Raw genomic sequence first — 16,201 nt, forward strand, 5'->3', positions numbered from 1 at the left:
GCCAGTCTCCAGATCTCAACCCCATAGAAAATCTGTGGAGGGAGTTGAAAGTCCATGTTGCCCAAAGGCAGCCCCAAAACATCACTGCTCTAGAGGAGATCTGCATGGAGGAATGGGTCAAAATACCAGCAACAGTGTGTGAAAAGCTTCTGAAGAGTTACAGAAAACATTTGGGCTCCTTTATTGCCAACAAAGGGTACATAACAAAGTATTGAGATGAACTTTTGGTACTGACCAAATTATTATTTTCCACCATGATTTGCAAATAAATTGATGGAGTGATTTTCTGTTTTTTTTTTTTACCCATGTTGACAATTACAGGCCTCTCTAATATTTTCAAGTGGGAGAACTTGCACAATTAGTGGTTGACTAAATACTTATTTTCCCCACTGTGTTTCATGTTGTTGTGTGTGCTTCTTTGTCTCTCTCCTTCTTTTCTTCTGTTCCCCCATAACCCTTTCCTGTTCGCTGCTTTCTCCTAATAAACAAGGTACGCTGAATGATCACAAGGGGAGTATTGTCATACTCCCATGAGATACATTAAAACTGTTCACACCAATCGAACACTCAGATCTTCATTCTCCGTGTTAAGCAGCTGAACAGGACGGGTTACAAAAAAAACAGAACTTCAAAAAAAAGTAAAATTATCGTCCATTTTCCATTTTCCAGTTTGAAACCCAATAGGTCAATATGACGGCCTTTCAAGATAGATGAATGTGCTTCTCTTTGTATCCCTATTTACCAGTTCTAGGGTTCCACCTGTCAAGTTTCATTTTTCTTCTGTAAGGCGATTTAAATCTTTAAAAGTAGCTTTGACCTTTCCAGGTGACTGTCTGACTGACACAAACAACATATGATGAAGCATGGCTATTTTTTCAGTGCTCTGCCGAGCTCTGCCCATGGCATTTTCCTAAATATTTTGCAATTGAAGAACAATATAATCACTTAACTGAAAAATACTGAGGGGGGAAAAACTCCCAAACACAAAGCATATTTCATCTGAGAGTCTGGGATGGTGAACAACTTTAAATGTTGTATAATGTTGCTAATTTATTCAACAATGATATACAGCAAGTCAATTAATTCATGATAACAAGGCATTATATCAATTTATGCCAAAATGCTTCCTAAGATGAAAAAAATGTAGCAATGACATACACATGCGTAAAATATATAATATTTAGTTGAAACCTCTTGATTAGTTCTTGGCTAATAGAGGATAATGACTTATCTGTTGTGAGAATGTAGCAAGTATGTAACGTGAAAAACAAAATCACTTTTCCAAGCCATGGACTGTAAACATCAACGCCCTGGACTAGAACAAGGGCAGTAAATACAAGAAGTCATGCTGCTCAATAGAGCAAGGTATGTAAAGCATAACCTACTTTTCTTTATTGTTTTCAAACAACGATACACAGCGTAGTTGTTAGCATACATACCTGTGGATATGCTTACACTGTGTGAAGGTCCAGAGTTAATTAGAACAGGCAGCAGTATATAGACAGTCATGACCTATGATTCCTGCTTCAGGTTATTATTTCTATCTGCGGCTGCTCATTAGAAGTGAGTCAGCATGTCGGGTGGTGTTGGCATGAGGCTGCGCCTGACGTCTTGCGTTGTTGATGATTCTCTTTGCTTAGGGAGTGCTCAAAAATTGGTCACCAGGGAAATTATTCTGTTTCCGAGGCTCCTCCCGAATCTATCACATCATTTTAAAGTGGAACACCTTTCCTCTCAGCACTTCTGCACACTTATTTAGCTCACGGTGCATGAACAATGACAAGAGGCAGGTTCTGTGATTATTGTAAGCATGACTGGAGTTGCATTCCTATGGTTTGTTGTTTTGACCCATAAGGCCATGCATATATTTCACATGCACAATTAGGCTATTTCACGCTGCAGGTAAATTCTAATTTCTTTGTCAGTATGTGACACATATCTGATTGTTTTCATGTAATGTGAACAGTTCAATTTTTTCAAATCCAAACTAGGCTGATTCGTATTTGGATAGAAATCGCTTATAAACGACACCTCTGCAGAATGAATGCATATGTACAGCGATTCCTCGTTTTTCGTGGTTAATGGGGACCAGAACCCTTGCCTGGCTCTGCCAGACTATTCTCCCTGTATTTTTCAAACACTGAGAGAAATAGTCTGGGAACCATCCCATTAACGGCCTTTTCGAGCAGGTACAAAATCAATCGACAAATCAGATTCGTTTATTTGCGTGACGTGTTCTTCACGAGCAACGCGCGCCGAAAGTCGTCTCCACAACACATGGTCAACGGGATAACCGAGAACATGTTCCAATCCGCGGTAAATTCTGTTTTAAATTACCAAAAACACAGCGACACGAGTCATTGACAATAGTCTGTCTCGCGCTAGCCATGTTGAATAAACTCCGCTCTCTTCGTATGTTTACTTCTGCGCGCAAGTCCCTCGTCCTTCCGTCGTCAGTTAATAACGTCACGTCTGCCCGTCGCTGATTGGTCCACTCCGCTGTCTGTTTGCTGTGGCATGCTCCGCCCTGGAAATTGTATCCGTGGGAATGGTGGCCAGACTCAATAGCTGGAACAGCGGTGAGTTTGGTGTACCAGGCAACCAGAACCCGCCACGATAAGTGAAAAACCAGGAAGTAGCGCGCCCCCCAATTTTTTTTTTCAATGTATTTATTCAGATTTACCATTGACAATATATACATATAAGACATGTTTTGAAGCATAATTAAAAAAAAAGATATATATATATATATATACTGTATACATACACACACATCTTTATATATACTAGTATATAAATATATATATTTTTTCCATTTATAAATATTATTTAAGCACTTCAAATGTAATAATTATGATTAAGTTTTAAACATGTTACTGTCCCATCGAATTATTTTTAAACAAGAATTTAGTAGTAGTAAAACGCTTTGCTTTATTAAATGCTTCATAGTGAGTATTCAAATCCTCTCTAGCTGCTCACTTACAATGAGTTGCCACAGCAACTGTTTAAAAAGTTAAACGATGATTGACACATTTGGTGCTTTTGAAGTCCGTGACTCCGGCAAGATCAAGCACAAACATCTGTCAATGTTGTTAACTGTAATAAGCAACTCCAGTGACGTGCCTGACAAACAAAGAGCAGGGAGAGGGAGGGAGGGAGAAAGAGTGAGACTATGCCATCAGCTCGGGACAACTCATCTGTATTTATTTTAAGTGAAAAAAAAAAAATCCGCGATGGACTAAGGGCGCTAAGTTTGAAGCAGAAGTAGCTAGGGATCACTGTACTAGTAAATTAATCCGACCCAAATGTCATTAAGAATTCAAATTCGACAAAACAAAGAGACATCACTGAGAAATTGTGAGTTAAGGTACAGAAAATACATTTTCCTTTTTGATACCGCACATGAAGCTGTCAGATTTAAAAACCTAAACTTATAAAATCCTCAATGTTGCCCCATATATGTTACATCGGAAACCTCCAGCAGGGACTATATTTCCACAAATACCGCATCATTCAATGACGTGTCACACGAATCACAATCACACTTTGTGGCCCCATACCATTCACATTGAAGGTTACATGTTTTTGCAACATGAACGGCTCCAAAAAAAATTCGGTTTTAACAAAAAGTCCAAACTGGGCATACTGCCCTGCAGGTCAATTCCAATCTGTTTGTCCATATTTGAAAAGCATCTGATCATTTTCATGCAGTGTGAACGGTCAAATTTGGATTTTTTCAAATCCAACCAGGGCTCATTTGTATGAGGATAAATTTGATATTTACTCGACACGTCTGCCATGCGAACGCATAACCATTTAATGTTACATACAGTGGGTCATTAACAAGTGAAATTTGACACCACAGTTCGACAAAACAAGAGACGGCTCGCAGTGCCCATGTGTGTCAGTACGTCAACACACCACGAAAATCTGCGAAGTAGAGGTGGAGCTAATTTACAAAAAAAAAAAAATGTTGTTGGTGTGTTAAATGTGTCAGATTTATCAGCATTTGAAAGAGATACATATAAGACGTTTTTTTTTTTTTCCCCCCGAAAGTGTATATATATATATATAGAGAGTGATTCAAAATGAATGTGCCAAAGTCATAACACAACATGTCACAAATGAAAAAATTAGGGCTGTCAAAATTATCGCGTTAACGGGCGGTAATTAATTTTTTTAATTAATTAAGTTAAAATATTTGACGCAATTAACGCACAAATGCCCCGTTCAAACAGATTAAAATGACAGCACATTGAAAGATGTACTTGTTGTGTTTTTTGGAGTTTTGCCGCCCTCTGCTGGTGCTTGGGTGCGACTGATTTTATAGGGTTCAGCACCCATGAGCATTGTGTAAGTAATTATTGACATCAACAATGGCGGGCTACTAGTTTATTTTTTGATTGAAAATTTTACAAATTTTATTAAAACGAAAACATGAAGAGGGGTTTTAATATAAAATTTCCATAACTTGTACTAAGATTTATCTTTTAAGAATTACAAGTCTTTCTATCCATGGATCGCTTTAACAGAATGTTAATAATGGTAATGCCATCTTGTTGATTTATTGTTATAATAAAGAAATACAGTACTTATGTACCGTATGTTGAATGTATATATCCATCTTGTGTCTTATCTTTCCATTTGAACAATAGTTTACAGAAAAATATGGCATATTTTATAGATGGTTTGAATTGCGATTAATTGCAATTAATTACGATTAATTATTTTTTAAGCTTTAATTAACTCGATTAAAAATTTTAATCGTTTGACACCCCTAGAAAATTTTTTACAAAACTCAAGCTTGGACACATGTGCTTAACATCATTTCAAGTTTTATAAGTGCTCAAACTACTACTACTACAAACTATTATTTAGTATTAAATGTGGCACAGACAACATCAAGCTGATGGGAGAATTCCTTCCCTTACGCGCCTTAGCGTGTCGCGGTACGTGTTGATTGCAGCTGTTATATGATCTTTCATGTCATCAATATTTGCTGGGAGCTTGAGCACTTATATAATATGAAATAAAACTTAAAATGATGTTCAACACAAGTGTCCAAGCTAAAGTTTTGTAATGTTTTTCATTTTTGACATGTTGTGTTATGATTTTGGCACATTCATTTTGAATCACCCTGTACATTAAAAAAAAAAAAAAAAAAAAAAAAAAAACTTATATGTAGCAATAAATGTTTTTTACGTAATGCAAATGTAATCATTATGATATAAATGATATATACTGTACATTTACAAGAAAACTGATTTGGTCATGTATACTTGCATATAGAGTGTATTAACATTTTTAAGCAAAATATTTTACTTATTTTTTAATTGAAAAAATTCTGTGATGGACTGAGGGCGCGAAGTTTGAAGCGCGAAGTACCGAGGGATCACTGTACATTAATGAATCCGAATTGGGAATCACACCCAGTGGGTGAATGTAGCCTTATTCACCTGTACTTTTCTTAATTATGTTCAAATGATCTAATACAGGCCACGACACATTTAAATTAGTGAATATACTGTACATTGTTAGGCACACACTCTTTTTATAAAACAAAGCAACTTTAGCCCCAGTATAACGATGGCACCCTGCAACATGTTGATTTTTTTAGCAGTAGGAAATACCACAGTAAAAATGGTACAACCTCAGGCAAAGTGCAGCAGTCCAGTGGTAGATGGCACCTTCACATGAATGAATGAGAATGAGACACTATGAAATAGCCATGAGCAGGTAGGTAAGAGAAAAGCTTTCATGGGCAGAAGCTTATGCCATAGGAAAACCTTGTCTCGTCTGGCTGAGCAAATAGAACTTGACCCAGAGCGCGGTGCCTGTAGTTTGTTAGTACACGCACAAAGTCAGTTTTGTCATTATATTGTCACTTTATAGCGAGAGGGAGAGAGAGGGAGAAAGAGCCAGAGAGAGGGAAAAAAAAAAACCGAGGCAAAAAAATACAATGCATCTTTTTCTAAAATTTGTCTTTCGATTGGCAACCAGATTTCAATCCCTTAAAAAGACATTGCAACAACTTGGACACAGATTTTATTGGACAATATAAAGGGCCAATAGCAGGTTCTTCCAAAGCTTTGGACTTTACATTTACAACAATTCTCACACTGGCATGATTGGAATAGTAATGAGAAACATTTATTTTATTTGTCACTCGAGCCAGTGCATTGGAATTTGAAAAAGCGTTTGTTGAATCTTGATATGGAGGAGTAGAGTACAGAAAGAAAGGAAAAATAGAAAAACATAATTCGTTAATCTTAACCAAATGCTTGATTTGAATCTCAACATTTACCATCGAGTCTTCTGCCCTCAGCCGAGCGTATGGCTACTCGACTTTGGCAGCGAGCTAAACCAACAAAGAAAAATGGAGGCCCAAACTCCTTCCTCTCATTTATTTCTTCGCGTGAACGTGCGTGTGCGTGTGTGTGTGTGTGGTAAAACTGAAACATACATAAAACACAAATGTTATACACAAAATAAAAGGTTCTATACAATAACATGTTTATGTAAATAACAGAAAACTGGCTCCATTATGAGCAAATGAAATGAAGTGGCTACTTTAGCTTAGCACAAAAACGTGTGGGTTCGCGCCACATAAATAACAACAAAATAACAGAATAGACACACCAAAATTACATCTAACCCACTGTTAAAACGTACAAACTTACAGATTTTGTTTTGTCAAGGGTTCCCAACGATGTATGGTGCAGAGGAGGTGTGTAACGTCTTAACACCTCAAGGCCTCTTTTCCAACTGAAATAAAAAGTTCTTTCTGCCTGCTGCTTACAGCAAATCGCCACTAGGGGAAGCCGAGCGCAAACAGCAATACCAAAGAAAAACTTAAGATTCTGAGTTACAATAGCGACATCCTGTGGACGGATGAACAATATACAATCTTAGAAAGAAATTAAACCCAAAAAGTAGTCAACATAAGACCAGAGGACATAACACTCCCCGCCTGACATCTGCAAGATGTCAGCTCTTAACTAATGAACGATACACAACAACAACTCGTTTTACATGCTACCCTTAGACAGCAAAAGCACAACTTCACGAATTGGGCGAATGTAAAACCTATTCTCGCCGTTTCGGCAAATCTTAACCTCAACTTTTCTGACATTACCGTCCTCACTTGGGAAAGATTTTGTGATCAGTCCGAGTGGCCAATTATTCCTATGTTCTAGAGACTCCCTCATTAAAACAACGTCGCCCATTTGAAGGTTCGGCTTTTTTGTTTTCCACTTGTGACGAACCTGCAGGCCTGCGATGTATTCTTTCTGCCAACGACTCCAGAAAACATTAGCTAAGTACTGCACGCGCTTCCATTGGGCTTTGAATAGGTCACTGGTCTGAAACTGCCCTGGTGGAATCGGTGGTGTGCCAACCTTTTGCGTGAGTAGCATCGCAGGAGTAAGAATGACTGGGTTTTCGGGATCTGTAGAAACGGCTGTTAGCGGACGGGCATTTACAATTGCGGTAACTTCAGCTAACAATGTTACGAGTACTTCATGTGTGAGCTTCCCATATGGATGTTCAAGGAGCATTGCATTGAGGATTTTTCGGGTGACGCCGATCATGCGTTCCCAGGAACCGGCCATATGGGATGCATGTGGAGGATTAAACTGCCATTTGCACGCACTGTCTTTCAAGAATGTGCCTATTTTGTCATTGTGACAGCCTAGTTTGTCTATTTGGAGCTCTTTGCAGGCACTCACAAAATTTGTCCCACAATCAGATCTCAAGAGTTTGGCACCACCTCGGATGGCAAAGAAACGACGCAGTGCATTAATGAACGACGATGTGTCCATTGACTCAATCACTTCAATATGAATTGCACGTGTACTCATGCAGGTGAATATGACTGCCCATCTTTTAGCATCTGCATTAGCACCACGCGTTTTTCTCACTGTAACGGACCAGGGACCGAACACATCAAGGCCTACATTTGTGAAAGGAGGGTCCGTGGACAGCCTGTCCTCAGGAAGTTCAGCCATTATCTGTTCAGGTTGCCTGCCCCTTAATTTGCGGCATGTGATGCACTTGAAAATCACACTGCTTACTGCTCTTTTTCCTCCCACGATCCAAAAGCCCCCTGCTCTGACTGCTCCCTCCGTGAAATGCCTTCCCTGGTGACATAATTTTTCGTGAAAGTGTCTTATTATGAGCTGAGCAAGATGGTGCTTTCCAGGGACGAGTATGGGATTGGTTTCTTCTGCAGACAACTGTGCTTTCTTTAGTCGGCCTCCAACTTTAAGGAGCCCTTGCGTGTCAACAAATGGATTCAGTTTGCTGAGTGGACTTGAGTTTTTTAAAGCTGTGCCTTTTTCAATGCATCCAATATCTTCTGCGAAGACCTCTCTTTGAACGGTGCGAATGATCGTGGTCTTGGCTAGTTGCAGTGACTTTTCAGTTAAATGTTTGTTGCAGTTGTGCCAGCCACGACAGGAAACCTCAGAGTTGTTCTTGAATGATTGAGCTATATGTTGGAGTTTGGCAATAGCCTTTTGCAGCACCTTCCAACTTGAAAACCTTTCAAATCTGGCACTATTAAACTGGCCTTTTGTTAGGGTGGTAGTGCAAGTTGTTACCTCAGGACGCAACTCACAGTCAGTCTCTGGGTCTATGAGATCGAAGGTTTGACTTCGAACTTGACTTTGGTCCAACCTGGAGAGGAAAGCTGGGCCTCTGAGCCAGGTGGAGCTGGAGAGCTGCTCAGCGGGCAACGCTCGTGTGGCATGGTCTGCCGGATTTAAGTGTGTGGGCACGTAATGCCACTGGTGAGTTTGTGCAAAGCGCCTGATGCGTTCGACTCTGTTGTGCACATAAACGTGAAAGCGTCTCTTGGTGTTTGAGATGTACCCAAGCACTACCTTTGAGTCTGTGTAAAGATTCACCTGATCGACTGTGACATCCAGCTCCTCTAGAACCAACTCTGCTACTTCCACGGCCAGGACTGCTGCACAGAGTTCAAGTCGGGGTATGGTGATGTCTGGTTTAGGAGCTAAACGTGCTTTGCCGAGGAGGAATCCCACTTCGCTGTGTCCGTCCTCATTTGTGAGTTTGAGGTATGCTACCGCACCTACGGCTTTTGTGGAAGCATCACAAAAAACGTCAATCTCTATTCTTTGGGCTGCAGACAGCGGTATTGAAGTGTACATTCTGGGAATTTCAAGATGTTGTAGGTGTCCGAGGGAACTTTTCCACTTTTGCCACTGTTCTAATTTGTCTTTTGGCAGTTCAGTGTCCCACTCTGAAACATTTGTGGAAATGTCTCTGAGTATGGTTCTACCCCCTACGATTACTGGAATAGCAAACCCAAGTGGGTCGAACACACTGTTGATAACTGACAGAACTCCCCTTTTTGTGAACGGCCTTTCATTTACTCTTACTTGGAACTTGAATTGGTCAGTCAACAGCTCCCATCCTAAGCCCAAACTGCGCTGCATTGGTGGGGTAGTCTGCCCAATGTCAAGACCTTGCATGCCTACAGCACGATCTTCGGTTGGAAAGGCTCCTGTTATGAGAGGACAATTGGATGAGATTTTGTGCAGGCGTATGTTACACTGAGCCAGCATCTTCTGTGCCCTACTAAGAACATCAATGGCCTGCTCTATGGAAGAGAATGATTTTAGCCCATCATCTACATAGAAGTGCCGTTCAATGAATTCTTTTGCGTCACTGCCAAATTCCATTTCTCCTTCTATGGCTGTTCTTTTCAGTCCAAAGATGGCGACTGATGGGGAAGGACAATTACCAAACACATGGACAGTCATCCTAAATTCTTGCACTTTTCCATCAAGGTCATGATTTTGGAACCACAAGAAACGAAGGTAGTTACGGTGGTCTTCTCGTACTATAAAGTTGTGAAACATATGCTCCACATCTGCCATAACGGCGTATGGGTCGGACCTAAACCGCATCAGAACTCCTACGAGAGTGTTGTTAAGATCTGGTCCCTTGAGGAGCACGTCATTGAGAGAAACATTGTCAAGTTGAGCACTCGAATCAAAGACTACCCTAATTTTTTCTGGCTTTTGCGGGTGGTAAACGCCAAAACTAGGGAGATACCAGCACTCTTGATCTGGCGCCAGTGCGGGCGCTGGTTCGGCATGGCCCTTGCTGAATATTTTCTCCATAAACTCAGCGTAATGCGCTCTCATTTCAGGTTTTCTTCTCAGCGTTTTGCGGAGCGACATTAAACGATTGTAGGCCTGCTGCCGATTGTCAGGTAGGCGCCGCCTAGGTGAGCGGAATGGAAGTGGAGCTACCCAGTTATTCGCCTCATCTTTAGCAAAGTTGTTGTGCATAATGTCTAGGAACAACGCATCTTCTGCCGAAAGTGCAACTTTGTCGTCATTTGTTGTTTGTTGGAAAATATGTTGTCCTAGTTCCGCTTGTGTGTTTAGTGGATCGTTTTTGGTGTATTTCTCTTTGATAACGATTGTGTTTTCGCAAGGACTGAGGAACGTGGGACGTCCACTGTTTAGAACGTTCGTCTTAAATGAGTTCAATGTGGGTTTATGAGCTCCAGAGAGACAGACATCACCTATGACAACCCATCCTAAATCGAGACGCTGGGCATGAGGTGCATTGTTTGGCCCATTTACCTGACCACGAACTTTATGAGCCTGAATGATGTCCCTTCCCAGGAGCAGAAGAATGTCTGCCGATGGGTCGAGAGGAGGAATCTGTGAAGCGATTGATCGCAAATGAGGGTGAGCTGCTGCTACCTCAGGGCTGGGAATTTCGTCTCTATTATCTGGAATCTGATCACATTCTGTTATTGTAGGCAGCATCATGGAGACCTTACCATCTACATCTTCTACAACAAAGCCATCAGCTTTACGACCTTGTGTCTCTGATAAACCTGCACATGTTCTCATGGTGTATGGGAATATGGTACCTTGCACATTAAACATGTCAAAAAACGCAGATCTGGCTAAGGATGAATTGCTCTGATCATCCAACATGGCATATACCCTCTTTTTCTTTTCTGGAGAAGTTCGGCGATATACATTAACTAAACAGATCTTTGAGCATGATTTTCCTTTTACGCCTTGCCCACATACTTCTGTGCAACTGGCTGTGTTCACAGGATTTGGGCCCTCAGACTCCCCGCCGTGACTCTGGGTTGGGGGATTAAAGTCTTGAGGTGTCCATGGAGGTGGACCGACATGCATGGCAGACACATGAGCATCGCTATCACATTCTGAGCATTGGATAATAGCTTTACAGTCTCGAGCCCTGTGATTTGTGGACGCACAACATTTAAAACAAATGGCGTGCTCTTTGAGAATGTTCTTTCTTTCGTCTAGTGTTTTCATTCTAAACCCCCTGCATTTGACGAGTGAATGTGGTTTTTGGTGGATAGGACATTGTTTGTCTGGATCGAGTGCTGTCAATTTAGCCGGACTGATCTCTATTTTATTCACCGCCAATGGAACTCTGTATTTGTCTCGTCTTACTGATGTCTTATCAACCCTTGGATTTATTACGTTTGAACACTGTAACATAAAGCTAGGGTCTGTTCTCATTTCAGCGTAGTCATTTACGAACCGCACAAAATACGAAAAAGGTGGATAGACTGCACCGTTTTCCCTTTTGTATTTGGTACCTTGTGTAACCCATGACTCCTGGAGTCCATATGGGAGTTTTTCAACTATCGGGTTTATGCCCCTTGGTGTGTCGAGAAAGCTAAGACCCGGCAAATAACTTTCACTTTTGGCATACGATAGCTCTAACAGAAGATCAGCAAGCTCCTGCAGTAAGTGAGTGTCTTTGTTGGAGATTCTTGGAAAAGTCTGCAACCGTTGGAAGAGTGAGGATTCAATTACCTCTGGAGAGCCATAAGTCTTGTCTAGCCGCTGCCACAGACGTTGGAGACCTGCCTGTGGATTACTCACGTGGACCGCCCTGATCCTCTGAGCGTGTTGAAGAGACTCCCCGCCGAGCCACTTGGTGAGAAGGTCGAGCTCTTCGCTGGGCTTGAGATTGAGGCCTTCCGTCGCGTTGCAGAACATGGACTTCCAGGACAGGTAGGACTCTGGCCGGTTGTCGAAAACCTTGAACCCCGATGTCAGCAGATCACGCCGTGCTAGATAGGCTGCTAAATTGGACAGTTCACTTTGTGGGGTTGCTGAAGGAGTAGGCTGGTGTGAGATGTCCGTTCTCGCACGATGAGATTGGAGATGCTCTTCGTCAGCGATGTCGATGTGACGCACATGTGGAAAAGCACCAGCTGATTTTGGGCTATTTTGTGGTTGTTGAGAGTCATTGTGCCTAACCAGGTGCTCATTGTTTGGCGTTTGTGTGCCATCTGCTTGCACACGCTGGTCGTCAAAGTGAGCATGCACATACTCTTGTGCACGCCTGATGGAGGGGGGTGTCTTGGAAAATACCCCTTGCTCGCTGAGGTCGACTTTGGCGCGCTCCTCTTCTTCGAAAGTCGCCTCCCAAACTTTAGCTGCGGCGAGCGCTGCTTCTGCTTCACCTTCCGTCTTCAGAGCGTGTAGTGTTGCCTCGATGCGTGCCTTCTCGACCTCCATGTCGATTTGGCGTTTGGCGTACCGTGCTCTGGCGTAGGCAGCTTCGGCGTCTGCTCGTGCTTGTGCAGCAGCTTGACTCGTTCTGGACCGGCGTGAAGAATGAGAATGACTGGCCTCCGACCTGGTGACCACTTGGCTGATAGGTGGTGAAACTTCTTGCTGAGACATCTTGGGTGCTTGATGTGTTGAAAATCTTTTTACTCTTCTGCCCTCAGCCGAGCGTATGGCTACTCGACTTTGGCAGCGAGCTAAACCAACAAAGAAAAATGGAGGCCCAAACTCCTTCCTCTCATTTATTTCTTCGCGTGAACGTGCGTGTGCGTGTGTGTGTGTGTGGTAAAACTGAAACATACATAAAACACAAATGTTATACACAAAATAAAAGGTTCTATACAATAACATGTTTATGTAAATAACAGAAAACTGGCTCCATTATGAGCAAATGAAATGAAGTGGCTACTTTAGCTTAGCACAAAAACGTGTGGGTTCGCGCCACATAAATAACAACAAAATAACAGAATAGACACACCAAAATTACATCTAACCCACTGTTAAAACGTACAAACTTACAGATTTTGTTTTGTCAAGGGTTCCCAACGATGTATGGTGCAGAGGAGGTGTGTAACGTCTTAACACCTCAAGGCCTCTTTTCCAACTGAAATAAAAAGTTCTTTCTGCCTGCTGCTTACAGCAAATCGCCACTAGGGGAAGCCGAGCGCAAACAGCAATACCAAAGAAAAACTTAAGATTCTGAGTTACAATAGCGACATCCTGTGGACGGATGAACAATATACAATCTTAGAAAGAAATTAAACCCAAAAAGTAGTCAACATAAGACCAGAGGACATAACATCGAGAAATAGCACTCAGTATTCCTCCAGGCCACTGTGACTATTCCATTGAGTGGAATGTTAATGTAAATGGAGGATATGTGTTCATGGCATGTAGAATTTGAAGTAATTTGCATTTCGTAAAACAAAATTACAGGTGGGCATAAAAAGATCAAAGCAGGGACTGTGAGGATTAACTCTGCTTCAATCAAAGTGGTATTTTCAAGGGGATCACAAACTGAAAATCCCTCTCAAATACTGAAGATAAAATGAAGGAGGGGAATAAAGCATGAAACATGGGTATGTGTCTTGTCAAATATTCATATTGGATTTTCAAAAAATTGTTTTGCCCTGTTGTTATAGACAATAACACTTTGCCATTTCGCATGGTAGTTTGCCATGCACATGTGAATATGCTACACCGTTGGAATCCCAATTGTCATGCCCAGCGTCACCTGTATAATACCATTAACAGGATTATTATTATACAGTATTATTTTATTTTACCTAAGAGAAAGCAGCTGTGTTGATGGTTATTTAAAATGTATTTTCATTTTTTCTTATTTGCAAATGATTAATGGAACAGAAACAACGAATAAGCACCAAACCTCTTTGATTAAAAGTCAGGACTAATATGAAATACATCACTCTTCAAAATATCTGAAGGCAGATTAGCAGTATATGGAGATAGATAGAATTATTATTAATCCTCTATTATAGGCCTGTGATTTGTTCTACAATAGTGAATGATTCTCTGGCATTCCACCAAAATGAATAGTAAAATCATTAGGAAGCATTTTCACGAGACATTACTTTCATTTTCTGTCACTTAATCAACTTCAACAACCTGTTTAATCACATTAAAAAACGGTCTCTGGTCTAGCAATATGAAGGCCTTCTGTTATGCGGCTACTAATGTAACATTTTTGACAATTAAAGGCCTCATTCAACCTTTTAAAATAGCAATTTAATAACAGGGCTTCAATGTTTCCACCACACTTTGAAATTTGAGGTGGCATAAAAGAACATTTGTAGAGTGTAGATACTTTGCATTCATTTGGCATAACATATTCATTTTATCTTAACATTGCAAACTAATCACTACTATGGAGATAGGAGTCCCTGAAAATACTCGCGTACACATGGTATTTTCAGAGGAAAAACAAGACAGGTAAGTTACTTCTGGCACTCTTGAAACTATCTGGTTGCAGTAACAACATCACGCTGATTTTTTTGTATTCTGCCGTTTTAAGTGGGTTAACATTAGAGTTGTCCGTAATTATCGGGTAGCCTACAACATCGGCCGATAAAAGCATTTTAAAATGATTTCTGATCACATCAACATTGGTTTTTCATTATCCATAGACTTCATAATTTTGTTGACGGGACAGTTTCCCCAGACACTGCGCCACACCTTCAAGTAAGGGGCCGTCCTACCCGCCGCTTCAGTCGGTCCTCTCAAAACACATGCAGCCATCCAACACCAGATTTTGGTTAAAGAAGTACGAAAGCTGTACCGCATACATACAGGAAGAATTGTCTCAGTAGTGATTTGTTCGAGGATTCAAGGTAGTTATATTTTTCGTGCATGCATTTTGAAACATCGTGAAAAAAATCAAAGGGAGAAATTAGCCGCTACGGCATTGGCGTTATTGTTCGCAATATTTAAGTAAAATAAATGCTAGCTACACTTTTTTTTTTTTTGGCTTTTAACCAAGAATCGAGACTGTTTTACGTCCAAATCTGTAAAGAATTCAGGGATTTAAGCATTTATTCACAAGAATTTTCAACAGAAAAAGCTCTTTTTTTTCATAAGGCGACCACTACAGTATATTTGCTTACTGAATAGCAGCATAGTTCACAATATGTACATAAAATAAATGCTAACTGCACGTTTTTTTTTCTTCTTCTAACCAAGAATCTAGACTGTTTTACGTCCATATCTATAAAGAATTCAGGGATTTAAGCATTTATTCACAAGAAGTTTAAACAGAAAAAGCTCTTTGTTTTCACAAGGCGGCCACTACATTTGCTTACTGACTAGCATAATAGTTCGCAATATGTACGTAAAATAAATGCTAACCCCATGTTTTTTTTCCTGCTTTTAACCAAGAATCGAGACTGTTTCACGTCCATATCTATAAAGAGTTCAGGGATTTAAGCATTTATTTCTGATAATTTTAAACTGAAAAAGCTCTTTGTGATTCCACTCGGTGAGTTTTGAAGGCCACGCCAACAATGCAGGCCCCCTATTAATCGGCCCCGCGTCCCGTGTCCCGTCAAAATATTATGAAGTCTATGCGTTATCGGTTTTGGGCCAATATGCATGTTGCCTACAAAGTGAATGTAGAAGCCTTCGGCCTTTGTACAAGGGCTGGTCACAGCTTCGCACAGCAGTTATGCGTATTGACCATTAGATGTTTCCAAACTAAGATGCTTTGGATTTGATATGTGCACATTATCATTATCAAAGCATCCAGTAGGGCATCACAATACAATTAGCCATAATAAGTTAAACCCACAACCGCATATATCGGTATTGGTTTAATACAGGTATCTGATTTTTGGAGTTGGACATTATCGGGACATCGGTTATCGGTTAAAAAGTTATTTTCGGTCAACTCTAACATATTCGATGTGTTTCCAGTCGCATAAACGATTTCCGTGAAACAATGTTGATACACAGCTTTCGGTTTATCCACTTGCCATTTCTCCAACTTTAACGCGGAAGGCAAAATGTGTTCACAAACAGGACACTGTATTGATGTAGCTGATGCATTTGTCAAACCTGCAAGCGACTTCCGTGCAGGTGCA

At 40.8% G+C, this 16,201-nt stretch overlaps 2 protein-coding genes across 6 annotated transcripts in view; both read right to left on the reverse strand.

The window, feature by feature from the left end:
• Window positions 1–16,201, reverse strand: part of macrod2 (mono-ADP ribosylhydrolase 2) — a 724,457-nt gene that overhangs the window by 256,978 nt on the left and 451,278 nt on the right. The gene's annotated exons all lie outside the window — the stretch shown is intronic.
• Window positions 5,919–8,084, reverse strand: LOC130923232 (uncharacterized). The gene is made up of 2 exons (XM_057848775.1): window positions 6,681–8,084; window positions 5,919–6,452 (listed from the first exon to the last, which is right to left on the reverse strand). Exon 1 carries the CDS (start codon window positions 8,004–8,006, stop codon window positions 7,029–7,031), a length of 978 nt encoding a protein of 325 aa, XP_057704758.1. The 5' UTR covers window positions 8,007–8,084; the 3' UTR covers window positions 5,919–6,452; window positions 6,681–7,028.

Source organism: Corythoichthys intestinalis, chromosome 10 (genome assembly GCF_030265065.1).
Source record: "Corythoichthys intestinalis isolate RoL2023-P3 chromosome 10, ASM3026506v1, whole genome shotgun sequence".
Classification (NCBI taxonomy): domain Eukaryota; kingdom Metazoa; phylum Chordata; class Actinopteri; order Syngnathiformes; family Syngnathidae; genus Corythoichthys; species Corythoichthys intestinalis.

What these genes read in the sequence shown, in the direction of transcription:
- LOC130923232 (XM_057848775.1), bottom strand. Translation starts at nt 8,006, where the DNA reads ATGGCTGAACTTCCTGAGGACAGGCTGTCCACGGACCCTCCTTTCACA.